This window comes from Leiobunum rupestre, chromosome 8 (assembly GCF_980474605.1).
Source record: "Leiobunum rupestre chromosome 8, qqLeiRupe1.1.hap1, whole genome shotgun sequence".
NCBI classification, from domain to species: domain Eukaryota; kingdom Metazoa; phylum Arthropoda; class Arachnida; order Opiliones; family Sclerosomatidae; genus Leiobunum; species Leiobunum rupestre.
Window position 1 is genome coordinate 32,263,633 of NC_143391.1, and position 19,583 is coordinate 32,283,215.

Genomic DNA, 19,583 nt, shown 5'->3' on the forward strand with positions numbered 1-19,583 from the left:
AGATGGCGACCATGGCTCGAAGGCGGGGAGTGAGGGGGAGGGGTAATGACACTAGCCTTCCACTAAAGGGATGCTGTCACTAGAATACTCAATACTAGTGTTCGTTAGGATAGCCTGCTTCTGATTTTTGGCTATGGCAGAATAGACACCAACGAACGTTTTATCCGTGCTGGTTCGTTTATAACGAAAAACTTGGCAAGTGGTTTTGATCCCACGATGACAGAAAACGATTAATAACTAGTTAATTAGTTAGTGGGTTTTAATTGTCGCGTGACGGTCCAGGCTTAAGTGTTACATATTACCGCGATATACATTGTACATCCTTAAACGACTCTTAAAATTCAACGGATGATGCTTGATGTTTGTACAGAAATTAACATTTTAAACAAAATTAAAGAATAAACAATTGTCAGAATGGAGACTTTACAAAACTCTATTCAAACTAATACAATTACTTTGTAAAAAATATTGATGGTTTGATATTCGCAAAACATAACAGGAACGAGGCCTTTTTATTTTAATTCGATTAGTGGAGTACGGTGAAAGGGCAGTTAATTGCCGTAATTAAAGCGGACGATTACTGGTAGGCCCGCCCATATTAAGTACCGGTATTCAACCTTGGACAACGCAAACCCCTTTCTCTCGCGAAATGTTTGCGACGAATGAAAAAAAAAGTGAAGTAGAAAATTTGAATGTTATTTCGTGTTGAAGAAACCTCGGTTGAAGGAAGCGCATACCGTTCGCGTGCGGCTAAGCATTAGGCGCGCCATACCGATTCGAGTCATTGAGTTTGCTAACCTTTTCCCTTTGCTAATTAACCCGGCGGCACGACTTTTCAATGTCAAAGTGGGACTAAAATAGAGCGGCATTGTGGCACACGGGTCGAAAAGACGAAGCCCATTTTGTTGCGGATTCTTTCACCGTTTTCGCTCTTTCTTTTTGGTACAAAATATATATTCAGCGTATAAAGGGAAGGGGAGGATGGGGAGGACTTGCTCGGAGAAGCGCGCGACGGAGAGAATCTCGAAGCTCACTTTATCGACCCGTTTCCGTCATTGTAGGCCTATTTAACTTCCTTTTTCCGAGGAGACCTTTAACAACGGATACGCCGCCACTACCATCTTTTTTTTTCTTCAATTTTTATATCGGGGACCAAGGCCCGCGAGCGCTCCAACGACTATTTACTAAAAGTAACTCGTAAACGTAAACGCGCGCGCGGAAAGGTAAGGTAGAAAATGCGTTGTTATTCACTCACCCTTTGTCTGAAACTCTCCGATCTTCCGATTGACGCTCCTTTCTTGGTACTGAAACGAGGAAACATGGCGATTTGTAGTAGTTATCCGTAAACATTGCCAACAAGATTTTGTTGGACTTCTTTTTATCCGACAGAGTATGTTAATTTTTGCCGGTTAAATGTCGCGACTTCTTTCGGAGACGCGTTTCTTTAAAACCCAAAATATTATAATCCGGGCAAACTGTCGCTTTAAAATCGCGAGTAGAACTTGACTCGTCGATTTCCGCGGAAAAGCGAAGTAGACGGGAATTATCTATTTCTTTTACCCCGTTCGATTTGGCCGGTAAAAACAAAAGAGAAAAAACGGTTTTCTTTTCGAATTTACGTCAATTGAGAAAAATGGCAGTCGAAATTACCGTCCCTTTTTCGAGTGATTGTAGACAGACATCGCGCGCCGGGTTTTCGGGAAAGGGAGAGTCAACTTCGTCGAGAGCCGGGCCGTGGAAGTCGGTTCGGCAGCCGAGAGGGGAGTGCAAGGAAGCCAAACATCCTATTATCGTCGGCAAATGGGGGACGCGAAAAGACCGACGGCTGCTCGCCCCCTCCGAATACTATACACACGCACGATCCGCCGCTCGTAGTATCGTCTGGTAACTTTAATTCTCCTGCCAAACAACGAAGGGTGGCCCGGCAGTCTTATTTCGGCGGACTTTTAATGCAAAAATTGAGAGGATGCCGCCGCAGCTGCCGCTGGTGAAGGATGAGGATGCTGTTACGAGGGCTTTCCTGGGCTTCAATCGAGGGGCGACCGAAAAACGAACAGCGGGGGCTAAAACTCTCGCCTCCCTCCTCCTCCTCCGCCGTTTTCGCGTCCGACTTAAAACAAGGGAGTCTTCCTCGTTCGCGACAACGACGCGCGGAGGGTGCGGGTGGAGGACAGCTATCCCTTCCCGTGAATCCCGTCTAATCCGATGAAGCGTGCGGTCTGCCGACGGCACCTTGCTCGCGGAAAGGGGAACCCATGGACAGCGATACACTCTTCTCTTTGGGAATCAAAGGAGGGCTGCAATTGGGTTAGACCCTGTGGATGGAAACGCGGATAGCAAAATCTTGGGAAGCTGGTCGATAAACCCGCGTTTGGTCTGAGAAACATTCTTTTCCCCCGTTGTAGTTCCCAATGAGGCATGGATATAGGATCATTTCAGCGTGTGTTTGAAATTGTCCAGAAGTTATATAACAAATAAGAATCTTTATAACGCCAGTAATGTTTAAAAAAAACCGCCGTAATCCTATAAGTATAAGGCCATCAATTTCAGTGGAGAAACAACTTTAGCGTAACAATTCGATATCTAGTAGCGCATTGGCGCCATCCTTGGGTAACGCAATAGTTCTTTTTATAAATTCAGCTACGCTTGCCGAACTTTTTTTTGGTTTGCACGTAAAAATCCGAGGTATCTCGCGCCCTAAGCGCGCGCTCGTAATATTACCAAAGCTAAAGCTACATTCAAACAATAAGGCCACGTTAATTTATAAAAACACCTATTCTTAACCTTTCAGGCAGTTTCCCAATCGCTGAGGGCATATTTCAAGCAAGTAGAGATAAGTGACTTTTGACAGAAATTCTTATTCAAGTGATTTCAGTCTCATCTGACATAAAACCCACGCATAATAGCGCCCATAAACAGTTACCGACTGATGCTAAACTAAACGCGTCCTATTGTTTTGCACTAGTGTAACTAATTACTTATATTTTTAATAATTTTGAACACTTTCTGTATATTTTAATTATGTTAGTATGGCTATTATTTTAAACTAATTTTTCTCAAATGGCGTTTTTAGATTTACTTGACTTTAGCTCTGTTACTTAAGGTACAACGAAGCGCTTGACGTTTTGTGTGTGCATTGAGCAAACATACCACCATCTTCTACCGGGAAAAAATCTCCTATATGAGTATATGGGAATGGTTTTCAGGGCTTAAAATGGGGAAGGTGCCAAAAACCGTTTTGGAATAGGTGCTTCAAAAGTAAAGAAACCCGCGATTGTCGTTGTCACCTAAAGCAATGACACCAACACACTTCTTATTACAAATCTCAATAGCAAGTGGCGCATTGGCGAGAAAAGAAAAAGCAGATACCCATTCAATTAAATAGCATAAGCCTGCGGGTTTGTAAATGGAAAGAGCCCGGTCTTAATTTGCTTTTATTAAAAAGCTGGATAATTGTTGCGCTCGCGAAAAAAATTATGTATTCGGAATAATAAGCCCTGAAGGGGAAACTTAGTAAAACAGGGATTTCTTGCTACTCCCTTATAAAAAAGCCTGTTTTTCTTTTTGGGGACGCCCTACTTACTAGAAAAACGAGGAGTTAATATCTTTAAAACATTAACAAAACAATAATATTAGAGAATGGTAGGGTCAGAGGGTTATTTAATTTTCTGGAATGGCACTCGTCTAACCATAAGTATCAAAGTTCTTACTTTCCAATTTAAAAATTAGACAACTGGCATTTTAGTGATAATATATCCCTCCCCCCTAACAACAGTCATAAATATATATAATTAAAAAAAATTATAATACTCACGGATGAATCTTTCCAATATTTTCAGCTACACCAGGTGGTATCCCCAAAGGTATAGTGTCGTCAGCTTCAAACCTTTCCCGAGGTTTATCTGGTCTCTGAGCAGCAGAATTACTTCGTTCAACTAAAATTAATATAATGGTGTATATTTAGTCGAAAAATTAAATGCTGATATCCAAAATCCAACTAAAAATGCAATAGTGTTCGTTTGGGGAACCTCAAACCCTGGGTTTTCTTCCAGAGGACTGACAAGGAGAGTACCCAAGGTGTTTATTAAGATATTTTCGGTTGCCATGGCATATCAAATGGGTAGTGCAACGAGACCTTTTGGAAAATTTCATATCTCATATACGCCCGACTTTGAATTGGGTACTCTCCTTGTGAGTCAGTGTGGTCAATTGTAAAGTGGGGTTTTCTTCCCAATCAGGTCATGGTGGTTAATTTCCAAGTGGGGTTTTCTTCCCAATCGGGTCATGGTGGTTAATTTCAAAGTTGGGTTTTCTTCCCAATCGGGTCAGGGTGGTTAATTTCAAAGTTGGGTTTTCTTCCCAAACGGGTCAGGGTGGTTAATTTCCAAGTTGGGTTTTCTTCCCAAACGGGTCAGGGTGGTTAATTTCAAAGTTGGGTTTTCTTCCCAAACGGGTCAGGGTGGTTAATTTCCAAGTTGGGTTTTCTTCCCAAACGGGTCAGGGTGGTTAATTTCAAAGTTGGGTTTTCTTCCCAAACGGGTCAGGGTGGTTAATTTCCAAGTTGGGTTTTCTTCCCAAACGGGTCAGGGTGGTTAATTTCAAAGTTGGGTTTTCTTCCCAAACGGGTCAGGGTGGTTAATTTCAAAGTTGAGTTTTCTTCCCAAACGGGTCAGGGTGGTTAATTTCAAAGTTGGGTTTTCTTCCCAATCGGGTCAGGGTGGTTAATTTCAAAGTTGGGTTTTCTTCCCAAACGGGTCAGGGTGGTTAATTTCCAAGTTGGGTTTTCTTCCCAAACGGGTCAGGGTGGTTAATTTCAAAGTTGGGTTTTCTTCCCAAACGGGTCAGGGTGGTTAATTTCCAAGTTGGGTTTTCTTCCCAAACGGGTCAGGGTGGTTAATTTCCAAGTTGGGTTTTCTTCCCAAACGGGTCAGGGTGGTTAATTTCAAAGTTGGGTTTTCTTCCCAAACGGGTCAGGGTGGTTAATTTCCAAGTTGGGTTTTCTTCCCAAACGGGTCAGGGTGGTTAATTTCAAAGTTGGGTTTTCTTCCAAATAGGGTCAGGGTGGTTAATTTCCAAGTTGGGTTTTCTTCCAAATAGGGTCAGGGTGGTTAATTTCCAAGTTGGGTTTATTTCCCAATCAGGTCAGGGTGGTTAATTTACAAGTTGGGTTTACTTCCCAATCGGGTCAGGGTGGTTAATTTCCAAATTGGGTTTTCTTCCAAATAGGGGGTGGTTAATTTCCAAATTGGGTTTTCTTCCAAATAGGGGGTGGTTAATTTCCAAATTGGGTTTTCTTCCAAATAGGGGGTGGTTAATTTCCAAATTGGGTTTTCTTCCAAATAGGGGGTGGTTAATTTCCAAATTGGGTTTTCTTCCAAATAGGGGGTGGTTAATTCCCGAAAGTGAATAAAACATTTTTTCCTATTAATTTAACAGTAACTGATTAGAGCATATTAGAAAATTTTAATTTGGCAAAAAACATTGCCAAGATGTTAAACTGAGCAACAACAAAACACAATAATTATTACATATAGCTAATTATTCTACTTTTGAATAATAAATAATTTTTTATTCTTTCCCATCCCCGACCTTGACTCCCAATTTAACCTTGTACGATACTTAAAAGACAATACTTACTAGGATCAATGATATGCATATTGTCATGGCCCTGGTAATTTGGATCCATGTTTTGAGCTTCTTCATTAAAACGCTTCGCTCGTTCAACTACAAATAAAATATGCCTTTTCTTACCAATCATACAACCAAAAAGATACTTTTATTTCATTTTAAACACTGCTCGCGACAGCCCACCCATTCTAACTCTAAGCTACGCTTTTACCTCTTTCACTGATTTCTAAGCTTTGAGCCCAAAAAGTCAAAAGGTCTTTGAAACCAGATTGGACGTACTAAAATAATAACCCATAAAAATTCCTATAGGCTGATGTGCATTCTATAATAAAACCACACGATTCAAAGCAGTTAAAATTTTTTCAAAGATTTGCAGATATTTAAACTAAAATAGAAAGTTTCCGGGCACTAAAATTTTGTCAAAATAGAAAAATGTGTTCTCACTCGCAGATATGTTAGGTTGACTTTGTTTTCTGCTTTTTCCAATTATATTATCCATAAGACCAGAATAACGATCTCTTCTTTTGTCTTTTTTACTTTTCAAGGCACCTATACAGGACTCCTCCACAACCTTAACACAAGATTTATGGATATTCATCTCACAGTCTAAAAAATGTAACAAATTAACCTTATTAATAAGAAATGTAACATCAGTAAAAAACTTCCGCAATGGCAATATAATACTTACGTTGACACTGATAACCCTGATTTCCAACTCCCCAAATAATGTTCTGGCAATGATTACAGTAAGTCACTGAACAATAATGTTGAGGGAGAAACTGATGATTTTGAACTAAGACACTCTGGAATATAGTAAACAGTAAGAAATCTCTGACCAAACAGCGCATTTCAAAACTGTGAATTTACCTTCTTATTTCTTGACAGAAACTTGAGTCTTGATTTTTCCTTTGCAACAAATGTTGGCCATTTATCAATCAAACTCAAAGCCTGTTGCCCTTTGACCCCAAACTGTTTTAAAATGGTTGCGAGAGAGGAAGCCAGGGCAGAATCTTCATCAGATACGGTTTCCGGATCCTCACTGCATAGAATGCATTGTAATTTTTTATACTTTATCACAATCAAATTGCGAATAATTGACTTACGATATTTTCTCCAAAGACGGAACTAAAACTTGTTCAATAATCCTGAGCTCCTTATTTTTATCGTGAATTGCTTCTTCAAGTTGATAATCACGGGGGCCATATATGTTACCCAAACCTGATTAGAAATACCAATAAATAAATTTAATAAATGTGTGAGAAGGAAAAAGGATTTGAAACTTTTACCTATAGCTCTTTTGTTCCTAAACTCTGCTAAAAGAGTATTTAAATGTTCCCTAGCCTTCTTCTTGGCTTTCCTGAAAAGGGGTCGAAGAATATCCTCTTTTTCCAAGTGATTCTGTAAACAATCATCTGAAAAGATAACAATTTAAATAAAAATAAAAGCTGAACATAAAAAACTTCCAAATACCTATTTCATGTAGGATTGTTTCATCAATATTTATCACTTGCAGCGGCTAAACAATAAAATTTGCTATTAGTGCTATACAAAACTCACACCTTTTTAAAAAAGTAGACACCTACAGCTCTTGGAACTAAAAACGTTGAATGGATTTCATAGGCCCACTTTTTCATTTCTTTCCCCGTTCCAGCTTCAAACAGGTTGGAAATTATATAGAAAAACTGAAAGAAGAAAATTTTAATTTTGAAATCATTCAATAGTTATTACTCTGACACCTTACCAAACTAGCAGGACTACGGTTTAATATTAAATATTGCATAAAGACAGCTAAGTGAGCTTGATTCTTTAGTAATTTCCAGAGACTATTGAAAGGCCCATGATCATTACTAGCACCCTGGAAATAAAATACAATGAAAAACCTTTTCACGAATTTTTTTACTAGGTAAATATGATTAATTTTGAACCGTACTTCGTCAGATGACATTTCATCATCTTCCATGCCCACAATAAAAGGAGCCTGACCAATTTTGGACCCCGTATGTGTAAGAATGGAACCCGTCGGTGAAGACTGATCTTCAGGTGGAGTTCCATACTACAAGAAACATGAATATTCTCAATAAACGTTTAAGAAGCTCCAGTTTGGTGTTAAGTAAATGAGTTGCTTTGTTAAAGGGTGAGCAGTAAAAGAAATGCTTTCATATACATTTTCTTATCTTTATAACCCAACATATCTAACCGCTTATTTCTTACTGCACGACTGCGCATAAGCTTAATTCAGGCATAAACTAAGTCAAAGTTGGCTTTCGCACAAGTCTTTAAAAAGCCACCTCATTATGCACCAATTAATAATTTAAAATGTAAAAATGACACCTCCGATCCTAAACGCATTATGTACCTTAAAGAACCCTGTAGGTGATGTTAAGGAGGATGATGATTCAGGTGTAGATGCATTATGAACAGAATCATCACGAAAAAAATGTGGAGATAAAGGAGAAATAGTTTCCAGAAACTTTGATCTCGATTCATTCAAATTCCCCAAAGAAATCGACCCATTCAAAGATGCAGCATGCATGCTCTCTGAAGTAGAAGCTTGAACACATGCACCCTAAACAGGTTAGTATTAACAAAGCTTAAGATAAGTTCATCATCACCATATCAAGTTAAGTAAATGTGTAATTCAAATTAAATTAAAGACAAAAAACAATGTAAGATAGAAAATACAATCACTCACACATAAATACTACAAGACAATAAATAGAGAAAATGTTTTTAAATAAGATTAAATAACAAACCTCTTCCACTCCAAAGAAATCGTCTACATCAATTCCCTTCACGTCATAGTTATCTGGATTATGTGACATATCTACAGAATTTGGTGGAGGAGTACCGGGAGGAGAATTGTGGGGACTCTGCGAGTAGTCAGAGTGACGAAAAGATGTACCCTGTTGTAGAAACATTTTTCAAAAATTTTATTACAAACCAAACCAAATGGTAAAAAAAAAAAAAACTCACCCGATAAGGCAAATTAGAAGGTCGCCAGGACTTATTATTAGAACCATCACAGTCATGTAAGGCCTCATTAGCACTCATTTTCCTCGGATAACACTGTTGCCCAAGTTCACTATGGGATCGTGTCAGTGACCATTCGGGGGAGGTAACTTTCTTTCGATCTGGATGAGAATGCTGCTGCAAACCCTGTATGTTATGAAGCAGTGACTCGGGACTGGAGCTTTGTCGGGAATGTGTTGGCCCAACATGCGGCTAAAACAAAAGATAAGAACTTAAAAAATTTCACTCTTTCATCCCTACGATAAGTTATCTCTATGACCATTTTGATAGACATCATTCTTATCAAGTGTAAAAAAATAATTCAACACATTCTAGATACCGTGATGAACCTAATTTTTTCAAATTGTTATTAAATTAAGGAACCCACTTTAAGTATATTAAACATCCAAGTTAAGCGTAAAAATACATAACAAGTTTGGTTTGCTAAGGAAATGAAAAATGAATAAATAATTTCATATAATATCAAAGATTGAGCTTAAAAAAGATAAAAGTTATCTTGAAACAGGGAATTACCACCTCAAAAGCAGGGAATGTAGGTTACAGGGTTTCCATATAATTTAACAAATGGAAAATCTGATTAGTTATCTTTAGAAATTCCTCAGCTTATAATACTTGGGGTGTGAGAGTACAGTTTTTTAGGTTTTGAGTCAAGTCCCGAGTCTTGGAAAATGGGACTTTCAATACTCATTCAAGTCTTCAAGTCCATAAGTAAGGGGATTTTCACTCTTTTCAGGCCAAATCAAGTCCAAATTTTCTAATAGACTCCAATTAGAGCCCAAAATTTTATCCTAACCATTTAAAATCAGAAAAAAAAATATTTTAACTAATTATTCATTATGTACTTAACTAATTATTAAATTTATATGACTAACTTGAAATTTTCAATTGGTATCAAAAATTAAAAAAATTCTCGAAAACTAAATTTTATTATCACTTTTATCAGGGATGTATCGCTTCTGTGATAAATATTGAAGTCCTACTAAAGCAAATTGTTTGCGGAATATTTGGAAGCTAAGCAAAAAAAGAATAGCCAGATAATAATGAACTCGCCAGGTATATTTTATTTATAAACTCAAGTTCACTTAGATTAATTTTTAAGCTTTGGCAAAGGACCTAAGAACCTGATTGAGTTCTAGAAAAACGACTTTAGAGTCTCGAGTCTGAGTACCAGACACTGACTCGAAACCGAGTACTCGCACAGCCCTATATAATAAGAAAAAACTACTAAAGCTCATACCCATGTTGTAGCCTTATTAGAGTTGTTTTTAGACAGATTTTCTAGAGAGGTTGAAACTGTAATTGGTCGAGCTCCTGGAAAACCAGCCCAATTTTCATTGATAGTAACGGTTCTATTGTTTTGCCTGCCGTGATGAGCCAAAGGAGGATGAGACATGGGGAGAGGGGGAGATGATGGAGGCTTAAATATCGTATCATCAGAGGGAAGACCCGGTGAACGTTCAGGCTTTTGCAACGCAGGAGCTGAAGTCTGATGGGTAAGTTGCTTGCCATGACCATGAGCAGGACTGTTTGAGTGTGTAGGTCTTGAACTTTCAGAATGGCACTGTCGGAGGGTAGGAGGGGATCGAGGTGAGCGTGGTACCTGCAAGAAACAAAATAGAAACACGTTTATTTACATTGTTAACGAAATATTCAAAAGCTTCATTTCTTCACCGTATGTTCGGGATGATAACCAGTCAGGCTTATTAATTGCTCCTCTAGAGTTTTTACTCTTTTCGTTGCACTATTAATTTGTTGACACATAATATCACTAGGATTTTTTGAAAACTCTGTTTGTAAATTCTGAATAAAATAGCTCAAATAAATTATGTCATTCTTTTCATTACTCAATAGTAATTTACCTCTAAAAATACCAATTCCTTATCATACATCTTTTTAATAGTGTGAATTCTAGTATTGGTCACTTCCTGCTGCTTTTCAGGCTAAAATACACAAATTCGTAAAAAGAACAAATTGAAATTTAGATTAATAACATCTTGATAAGACTCACATCAACTGGTTTTGGTCCAGTAATCCTTTCGGATGAAGATGAGAGCCGGTTTGCCGGAGTTTGACCAACTGGTGAGTGGGAGGGAATATTGATGGGTATAACTTGATTATTCCTCCCACTACTACCACCACCATTTCCACCACTTTGACCTGGTGACTTTCCTAACAAAGTCAGAGCCACGTAAGACCCAGCTAAAAATAAAATCACAGGTCAAAACGTTGGTTAAACAAAATTGAATAGGTGAAATATTACTCACACTTGATAAGTTTAACTACTTCCTGATGGTTGGATTGTGTGACTAGGGTTCCATTAACCTGTTGGGATAATAAAAAAAAAATTCAAAGTCTGGTATTCAGGCTCAAATTAGAAGAGTGCTATTAATACTTCATCAATTCTTAAGAAATAAATTTATTATTATCGTTGTTTGCAAAATAATGATCATTAGTATTATTTTGGTTAATAAATCTTTTTACAGGTTTCAAATATCTAAATTTTATCATTTTCCATTAAAGAAAGCCTTTGCCCAACACCATAAGTTTGTTCTCAAAATAAAAGAAAAGAAAGCTTAACATGAGTGTTTGAGCAGCCAATTCGAACAAACATTAAAAATTTAAAAAATATTATTTTAGCAATAATCAAGTTTGGTCATAAATACTCATGGATATTGTTCTGCGTATACATGGAATAAGATTAAAGCAAATATAGTACTACCACATCAGGTTATTTTCCCATAAAAAATAATAATAGTCAAAGGAAGGATGTGGGTTTTACACTATACACGAGCCAAAGAGTTATACGAAAAATGCATGATAATAAATACTTTAATGATTCGATCCCCTTGAAGAACACCAGCTCTTGCGGCTGCTCCATCTAAAAGTTGTTTGAAAAAAGAAAAAATAAACATTGTGTCAATTAATTATTCAAAAGAATACATACCTTCTTTTACAACTTGAACAAAAACTGGATTATCTCCAGAAACTGTAAGGCCATATCCCTTCTCATCCCTTTGGATTATAACACACCTCTGAACCAGATCTCCTGAGCAAAGGAAATTTTTTCATATAAATAACCAGGCTATTTCAGTAAGCCTTTTGGGCTTATGGCTTTCACAGATTTAATATTATAGTGTAATTTCCTAGTGGAATATGTACAAAATAAAATATATAATTACCTGAAGCTTCTACTGGTTCCATGGTTTTACCATTAGGTTCATCTTTTCTGTTAAGCATTAAATCACATTTACTTAGACTGCCCAACCTAATGGGAGAACATAACGTTATTAAATAATAGCAGCATTGAATTAAAAGTTTTCAATGCTGTGTCAGGGGAGTTAAAAAAAAATGGGGTTCATAAGCAAAAGTGTGATCTTATGTTTACAATGTTTAATATACCCTGTAAAATAATAATTATAGAAGCAAATGTACACTTCAGTTCTTGGCTGATATCCATGAAGGCAAAATTAAGCTACATAGCAATTAGCATCCCTGCTAACTATTACAGTTAAACTAAATGAGGGGACAGATTTCAGCACCAACCATACAGAAAAGAAAGTAATGTGTACGGCAAAAGTTGAGATTTTTATTTTTGAGATGCTTTAAAATATTTTATGCAAAGGGTATGCAGATTACTTCATGCCTCTGCTATTTGTTTATGTGTGCTAAATTAAATAAAATAGGAATTGGTAAAGACATTTATCTAAAACACTATTCAAAAAAGTTATAAACCAACCTAAAAGTTACAAAATGATACAGTCTTTACCTAAGTTTTTTGTTACATTGAAAGGGTGGGAAACTAAGAGCTACATCAACACAAGAAAATTAGTAATAACATAGTTGTGATAAGAAATTAAAGAAGTAAAAATTAGTTAGAAATGATGAAATGTTTATAAAGTTAACAGGCCCAAGATGGATTACAATGCTTATACTAGAGTTTAAAAACTGAAAACCAAGAATCGAGAATGAGATATAAGAGTCAAGAAACTGAATTTAAACCCCAGTTTTGCCTGTAATATCCACAGTTAAATCAATAGCTACTACTTATTTCATGTAAATGAATCTTAATATTAATAAATTGTTAGTATACTTTTCTTTGAAAAAAAGCTAGCCACAAATTTAATTAAAAAACCTTGTAATAGTTTGATAGCATTCCTTGTTTATGTGACTCGATGATGGATTTACAGGGTAAATAATGCTGAATTATGGCCTTTTGTAGGTGGGGCAGATAGTAACAATACTCAAGGTATTTTGATAAATCTTAAGGTAACAATACAAGACTGCAATCCTAATTTTGGTTACACTATAACCTAATATATAACTTTATATTTGGAAAGAAGCCTACACCCATTTTAAACAATAATAAAAATAACTGCAAAATTCTTTGAAGACCTAGGCTTCATGGAAGGACCTGAATAATAACTAATAGAGTACTGGACGTCTGGACTTAGTAAGCCTTGGCTTCAAAGGTTCAGGATTCAGGAGTGATGACGGATTCGTCATTACACGTAAAACGATGATACAAAAAGGAAGTTTCACTAACTTGTCATGTAAGCCACTAGTTGGAGTCTCCATAATTAACTTGCGCAAATTAAAACTACATTACCGCTAAGGTTCGATTTGTTTACACTTAATTAATTCGAAAAATACAATAAAAAAACATTTCGAAAACTAACATGGCTGCTGAACTAAAGACGCTCTCATGACGGAGTGGTTACAATCAACAGTTCAGCTCATTTGATTCAGTTCAGTTAGATGATATTAAAAACTTCCCAATGACAAAAACAGATTATTAAATAGATGTACATCAATTAGTTAATAATTGAATGTAAATAAATAACTAACCGGAACTTTCCATAACTAATGAAAAGATCTGAGAGTATGATTTAAGGTGATGATATATTTTAAGTCAAACCGAAAAGGTATTTTCTAGCATCTGGCAGCATTGCAAAAGCCAAAGAAAATAGGATGGCCATTTAGGTCTTGTCGTCATATTATCAGGGGATATTATCAAGTTTTTAGGAGAACAAAATCCTCATGGACGGTGGACTGCCAAAAAGAAACCAGGTAACCTAATTGGTAGTCAATGGAAATATACGTTTCAATAAAACATTTTCAAGGGTATTGCCAAGAAGTAATATTTCCGAGAGCCAGGACCTGCAAGTTACTGTTCGTATAGTGCTTGTTGAAATAATGTAAACTTTTCACTTGTACGGCATGCAAAAAGGGTTTACTATTAACCAGGTTATTATTATTACACTTGCAGGTCCTGGTTCTCGAAAATATTACTTCTTGGCAATTTCCTTGAAGATTTTTTATTATTTATTGCATACCTTAACACGTCCTTACGCTACTGGCCACCACCCTAGCGTCTACCCTTGGATTAATAATAGAAGCTACGCGTTAGCTTCTATTATTAATCCAAGGTCTACCTATCTAGTTTTCAACGGCAACCAATAGAGAGCGTTCGTCTTGAATACTTACCCTGAAATCACGAAACAGAATTTTGAAATACATAAGTATTACACAACGCATGTTTTTTAATGATAGTGTTTGCCAATGGCCGCATATATTATAACGTGGCTAAGGACTGGAAATTTGTCATTTTCAGCCGTCTAAACCATAGATATAGGAAACGTATATAAAGGTCTAGATAAAATATTTCAAAGGGAGTGAATACGGAGGTGACAGCTAGCAGAAACGCGTAATTTCTGCAGGCTATCCTTATAAGACGCTATCTATCGGTAAGAAAGCTCGCGCTATCGTCGCGAGAGCCATTGTCTCCTGCTTAAAAATTATACTAAAAGTCACTAACAGATGGTGTCTAAAGACTACGACCTGCGGACTTAGTACTAAAATGCTAAGAGAGCTCGCGCTCTTGGTCACGTGCCTTCCTCGGTGTCTGCTAGGTGTCAATTGACGGCTTTTAAAATTCATTTTGCGTGTGAAAATACCTCTACATGTTATGGTCAAAAAAGCACGCAAAGAAGGCTGTGTGCCCAAGACAGGTACCTGTAGTGTCGCGCGCTAAAACGTCATTTCAAAATACGCTTATTCCGTATTTTATGTTAGGCTTAGACCATTGAGTTGGGAATATTAATCTAGAGATCCAATCAAATCTGCTCCCCGCGAAACAAGTTTTTGAAAAATACGAATGTGCCGTCTGCTCTAAAATGACAAGCAAACGTTATCATATGACCCGTGGCGCCATCCATTATTTTGAAGAAAAAAAATCCTTTTTCTTGAAAACGCGTCTTATTTGAACGAACCATTGAGAGATAGACGGCGCCACGGGTAGAATGATAACGTTTTCTCGTCATTTGGGACGCCGATGGGAGCAGACGACAGTATTCTTATTTTTAAAAACTTGTTTCGCGAAATACTGAAATCCGACGTTTTGATTGGACCTCTCAACTCAATGGCTTAGACGCCCCGAAATTTATCTAGACCTTGATATACATTTCTTATATCTATGGTCTAAACGGATCAAAAAAATACGTTTTTAAAAATTTTTAATGTTTGCTTTGGAAAAATTATTGAATTAATGGAAATCTTATGTGTTATATGTTATTTGTGCTGACGGCAACGCAATTAGTGTCCATGCAGGTGGGTAAATTATCTTCTAGATAAAAAGAACGACTATGCATGCGCTATGTGCCGTAGCTTTTCCCTCTATAAAAAGCCGAACCATATTTGCCGCGTTTATTTTGTATAAGTCGCGGTTCTTGTGCCATAGCTAAATCCATGCATTCTTTACTCTTTATAGTCTTTAATCACGAAAGTGGCCGAGGAAAGTGAAGCTTTCGAGCTTACTGACAAATTGGATCCTTTATACAAACAAAACTATAACAATTAGTCGAAAGAAATATAATAAAACTAAGATACATATTTTAATTCGTAGACTGTTTATAGGGCTAAGTGTGTGAGGCTAGCGGCAGAGAAATACCGCGTCAAAGGGCTAATGTTTCAACCTCCACAGTTCAAAATATTCAATTGACAAATAAAACATTGTTAAATCGAAAATATTAACGTCATACTCTCCATAATAAATAAATTAAGCTAAGCCTAAAATCCTGGGTTCGTTGGCGCAAGGATCCTATAAATGTTAGAAGGATAGGTAGCCCTCCGGCCAGCCCGTGTTTTCAAAACGCCGGCAGCGCCGTCGATATTAAGAGAGCCTCTAAACGTGGGACGCATTGTTTCTATTCCCTCAAGGACAAATTTTGGCGGTTCTTCCGACATGTTTTATCCTTGACGGAATCTAAAGACGGATTCTCTATCGCGCATGACCCACCGACGGCGCTGCCATTTTTCGTCCCTCGCCTCATATCCTTCTAACATATAGGATCCTTGGTTGGCGGTGAGCAAAGAAAATCGAAAAATTCTGGAATGAAAGCGAAATTGGACTTTTACCAATAATAATAATGTTTTCGCCCGGTATTAAATCCTCCTTGGAAAACCAACTTACGACCATTGAGTTCGAGGGGTCCGTCACTTCAAGGAATCGTGTACGAGATTCCGAATCAAGGAATCTGGAATCAAGATTCTTGATTCTGCTAAGATTCTAGACTCTAGCCAGATTCCGTGATTCCGCCATGATTCCTTAATATTCCGTGATTCCACTCTTAATTCTTTGATTCTTATTTGATTCCGTGATTCTTGTTCGACTACACACTTGTACAAGGTTCCTTGATTCATCTATTCGCAACCAAAACCAATCTAGCTGTTCCAATATTATAGAAAAGGCGATGTGACTAGGCAAATGACCAGTTAAAAATTGTCTTGGTCAGTTTAAAAATTAAATCGAAAGTGGTCAGTTAAGGGTCAGTGGTTCACTGGCCAGTAAATAAAAGGGTGCCACTGGTGTTTGAAAAATTCAGCCCGAAAATCTAGTAGCAGGTGACTTTTCATTCCCTACGTCATAATTTCGCACGGGAAATTGTAATAATTCGAAGGCCGGTGTGGCCTTTACTTAAACTTGGTCTACGGATACCGATTATGGATCAGCTCACGTATTTCAGGGCACGGGGTCGAAGGCTACGTCGATGGTCACTGCCACTCACTGGTTAACTTTGAAAAGTTCCTTATTTTCCACCCTGCTCACTTTATTTTCCGTCTGCAAATTCGAGCCAACCAAATTGTAATCGATTGTAATACGCCCAAGAATACGACGAGCTAATACGCTCGGTAAAACGAATACGATTCAACTAAGCACATTCACACATACGCGATACGTCTAAAAATGTTTCGAAGCTCTTCAAATCGTTTTCGACCATAAGTGTGAACCTAGTTAAACCAGAGGGAATTTATAATATAACATTCTAAATTATCTCTGGTTAAATCGCTTTTTTTGTGAGAAAACAAGTAAGGCGTCGGATCGTACGCAATCCTTAGACGCCCTGCACCTTGAATAAAGCTATAGATGTAAGAGAGAAGACTTAGTCTAGAGAAGGCCGACAGAAATGAGGTGAGAGAGGAACACTGAAAGGGCCCGCATCAATGCGCGTGGGTAAGAGCTTGAGCTAAATGACGGTTAAATCGCTTAAAACCGTTTCAAATCACTAAAAAGCCGTTTTCGGGCCTTAAAGCAAGTGTCGGCTTAACATCAAGTAGCTCTTTTTTCAACAGATGTCGCTATCGTTGACACCAAAACAAGATAGTTAAGTTACATTTTGACCCAAAAAGCGATCATTATGGGTACACCTCGCGTTGATTGGATCGTTTGTAAATTGGTGAATAACAAAAATTACAGCAATTATAAACAATATTTTTACATGGGATATTTAATTTAGGTCCACTAAATAGAGTATAAGTTGTTTAAATATAATACTCAACAACGGCTCTCTGACGACGTTATCATTGCATAATGATAATGGCTTGAGAGCCAGGAAAAGGCTTCGCGTCCAGAAGACGGCATTGTGTCCTAGTTACTGACACTCTTGAGTCCATGTCGATGAAATTTCCCTGCGGCAGACGTCCTTTTCCTCGGTGAGGAGGAAGTCCACCTTTGGTGGGCGTAGAAGCTTAGTAACTCCCGCCAGACGGTCCACCATTTCATTGCCCGGACCTCCAACATGAGCCGGACACCACAGGAGAGTTATGGGCCACAGCAGTATCCATCACAAAGGTCGTCAATGGTGGTGACCACCGGGTCCGTAGAACGAGAGTGAAGCTGCATCAGAGCGCTTTACGAATCCAAGCATATAACCAAAGTGCTTTGGAGGTTGACCGACGCGTAAGACAAAGCCATTTGAATAGTGAAGAGTTCGATCCTATTTATGGGATGACCGGAATCCACAAGACGCGTCGCGCCGACATTGATAGCCGGGATCTCAAAAGCCGCACCCGCCACACCCGAGCCCTCAGCCAACGAGCCGTCGGTATAGATGACTGTAGCGTTCTTTAAGTGAGGTTCTAGAGCTGCGAGGAAAAGTTGTCGCAGCATATCCGAACTGTTATCCTCCTTAGTGGTATTGAGCCAAGTCGAGAGAATCGTCGGGGCGGGCGGTTGCCAGGACGGCGAACCCTTGAAAGACAAATGGCGATGGGAGGTATTGAAGAACCAGCTCAGGTTGTGGGCCTGTGCCCTGAGGAGGAATGGTAAATGTCCCAACGGGAAGCGATGTTGGAAAGTCTCGAGAGGAGCGAGGTTGAGGAGGTCCAACAAATCACGTCTGAAGCACAATGGAGGAAGCGCTGCTTCCTCCTCCATGATACTAATGGCCATTGAGCAGTGGAGGTGGCCGACGCATAGAGAGAGCTGGAATAATCCATCTTGGAGTGAATGAGATGGGTGTAAAGCAGTCTAACGACTGCTCTGTCGGCCCCTCGGTCAGTCGCCGAAACCGCCCTCAAAAGATTGAGACGCTCCAGAGAAGTCGAGATCAGCCCGTCGATCTGGGCCGCCAATGAGAGACTGTCGTCTATAGTAACCCCTAGATATAGTATGACGTCACCCTTAACAAGATATTGCGATGTAGCTGAAGTTGAAGAGAGTCCGGAATCTGTTTGACCTTGGATAGAACCATGTATTTGCATTTCAGCGGCTGTAAGTTTAGGCCCCATCTTACGCCATAGGACGAAATATTGTCCAGGGTGACCTACATGGTCTTATATAGACGCTCAAAGTTCCGACCGCATATAAAGGCAGCGATATCTACTGCGTGTTCACCTTGGTAGACCGCCCTGGGACATAGCAAGGGAATCCCATCCAGCATGATGCTGAAGAGGAGGGGACTTACCGAGCTGCCCTGAGGGACGCCCTGCTTAACCGTTGACTCGCACTTGGGAGGTACGATCTGTTAAGAAGCTTTCCACCCAGCTGAGAAGGTTGCCCTCGAGGCCACAACGTTGGAACTAATAGAGGAGCGCGTGGTGATGAACACTCCCGAAGGCGTCTTTTAGACAATGTTGGTTGGTTTCTAGGGCGCACTGGGCCGCCGTAGTCAACCAGAAAGCATTATCCGTCGCCGGCCGACCTTTCCGGAATCCCGATCGGTCTTGGGGATAACATTATTTTTCTCCAGGAACCAAACCAGACGGCCCAGTACCAGTTTCTCAAAGTTTTCCCAGGTTCGGGAGGAGAGAGTGCTGTAGTATTTTTGATAATAAGATTAGAAATGTTGTCCACGCCAAGAGCCGTATTGCGTAACGCAGAGATGACCCCATATAATTTGTCTGCCGAGAATGGAGCATTGTACCTGGTGGTAGGTCGCGCGAGTAATGGTTCAGGGACATACACCGGCGGGGAATGCCAAACACTCCACAACCTTTTTCTGGTCAGTGAGTATTTCAGCCCCATTATGGAGCGAGAGGAACTTCCTGGGGCGGATCCCTGTTTGGCCCCACCTAACCTGGTTCCAAACTCTAGCGTGTGTATGTAGCCTGTCGCAATAGGCCCTCCAACTAGCACGCTTCGTGTCACT

The 19,583-nt window shown here is 38.9% G+C and overlaps 1 protein-coding gene and 1 long non-coding RNA gene across 7 annotated transcripts in view; one reads left to right on the forward strand and one right to left on the reverse strand.

Moving 5' to 3' along the window:
* LOC149933218 (rho guanine nucleotide exchange factor 12-like) overlaps positions 1–13,366 on the reverse strand; it is a 44,386-nt gene extending 31,020 nt beyond the window's left edge. For 2 of the 6 annotated variants that reach the window (XM_090156851.1, XM_090156850.1), the window contains exons 1-24: positions 13,202–13,366; positions 11,838–11,923; positions 11,603–11,704; positions 11,487–11,536; positions 10,923–10,980; positions 10,667–10,857; positions 10,518–10,598; positions 10,330–10,458; positions 9,896–10,258; positions 8,602–8,850; positions 8,382–8,531; positions 7,985–8,194; positions 7,559–7,681; positions 7,370–7,483; positions 7,212–7,310; positions 7,099–7,144; positions 6,915–7,040; positions 6,732–6,846; positions 6,496–6,667; positions 6,317–6,431; positions 6,073–6,234; positions 5,638–5,724; positions 3,815–3,935; positions 1,256–1,304 (exon numbers count right to left, since the gene is read on the reverse strand). In XM_090156851.1, coding sequence (XP_090012977.1) covers positions 1,256–1,304; positions 3,815–3,935; positions 5,638–5,724; positions 6,073–6,234; positions 6,317–6,431; positions 6,496–6,667; positions 6,732–6,846; positions 6,915–7,040; positions 7,099–7,144; positions 7,212–7,310; positions 7,370–7,483; positions 7,559–7,681; positions 7,985–8,194; positions 8,382–8,531; positions 8,602–8,850; positions 9,896–10,258; positions 10,330–10,458; positions 10,518–10,598; positions 10,667–10,857; positions 10,923–10,980; positions 11,487–11,536; positions 11,603–11,704; positions 11,838–11,923; positions 13,202–13,233 — 3,030 coding nt within the window. In that variant the 5' untranslated portion in view covers positions 13,234–13,366. Of the gene's footprint in view, positions 1–1,255; positions 1,305–3,814; positions 3,936–5,637; positions 5,725–6,072; positions 6,235–6,316; positions 6,432–6,495; positions 6,668–6,731; positions 6,847–6,914; positions 7,041–7,098; positions 7,145–7,211; positions 7,311–7,369; positions 7,484–7,558; positions 7,682–7,984; positions 8,195–8,381; positions 8,532–8,601; positions 8,851–9,895; positions 10,259–10,329; positions 10,459–10,517; positions 10,599–10,666; positions 10,858–10,922; positions 10,981–11,486; positions 11,537–11,602; positions 11,705–11,837; positions 11,924–13,050; positions 13,077–13,201 lie in introns of those variants that run through there. The other 4 variants (XM_090156853.1, XM_090156852.1, XM_090156854.1 and 1 more) reach the window with 4 other exon arrangements.
* LOC149933219 (uncharacterized) lies at positions 9,287–10,302 on the forward strand. The gene is made up of 3 exons (XR_016473075.1): positions 9,287–9,366; positions 9,928–10,151; positions 10,213–10,302. It is a non-coding gene; the product is annotated as an uncharacterized LOC149933219 (long non-coding RNA).
* Positions 13,367–19,583: the final 6,217 nt, after the last annotated feature.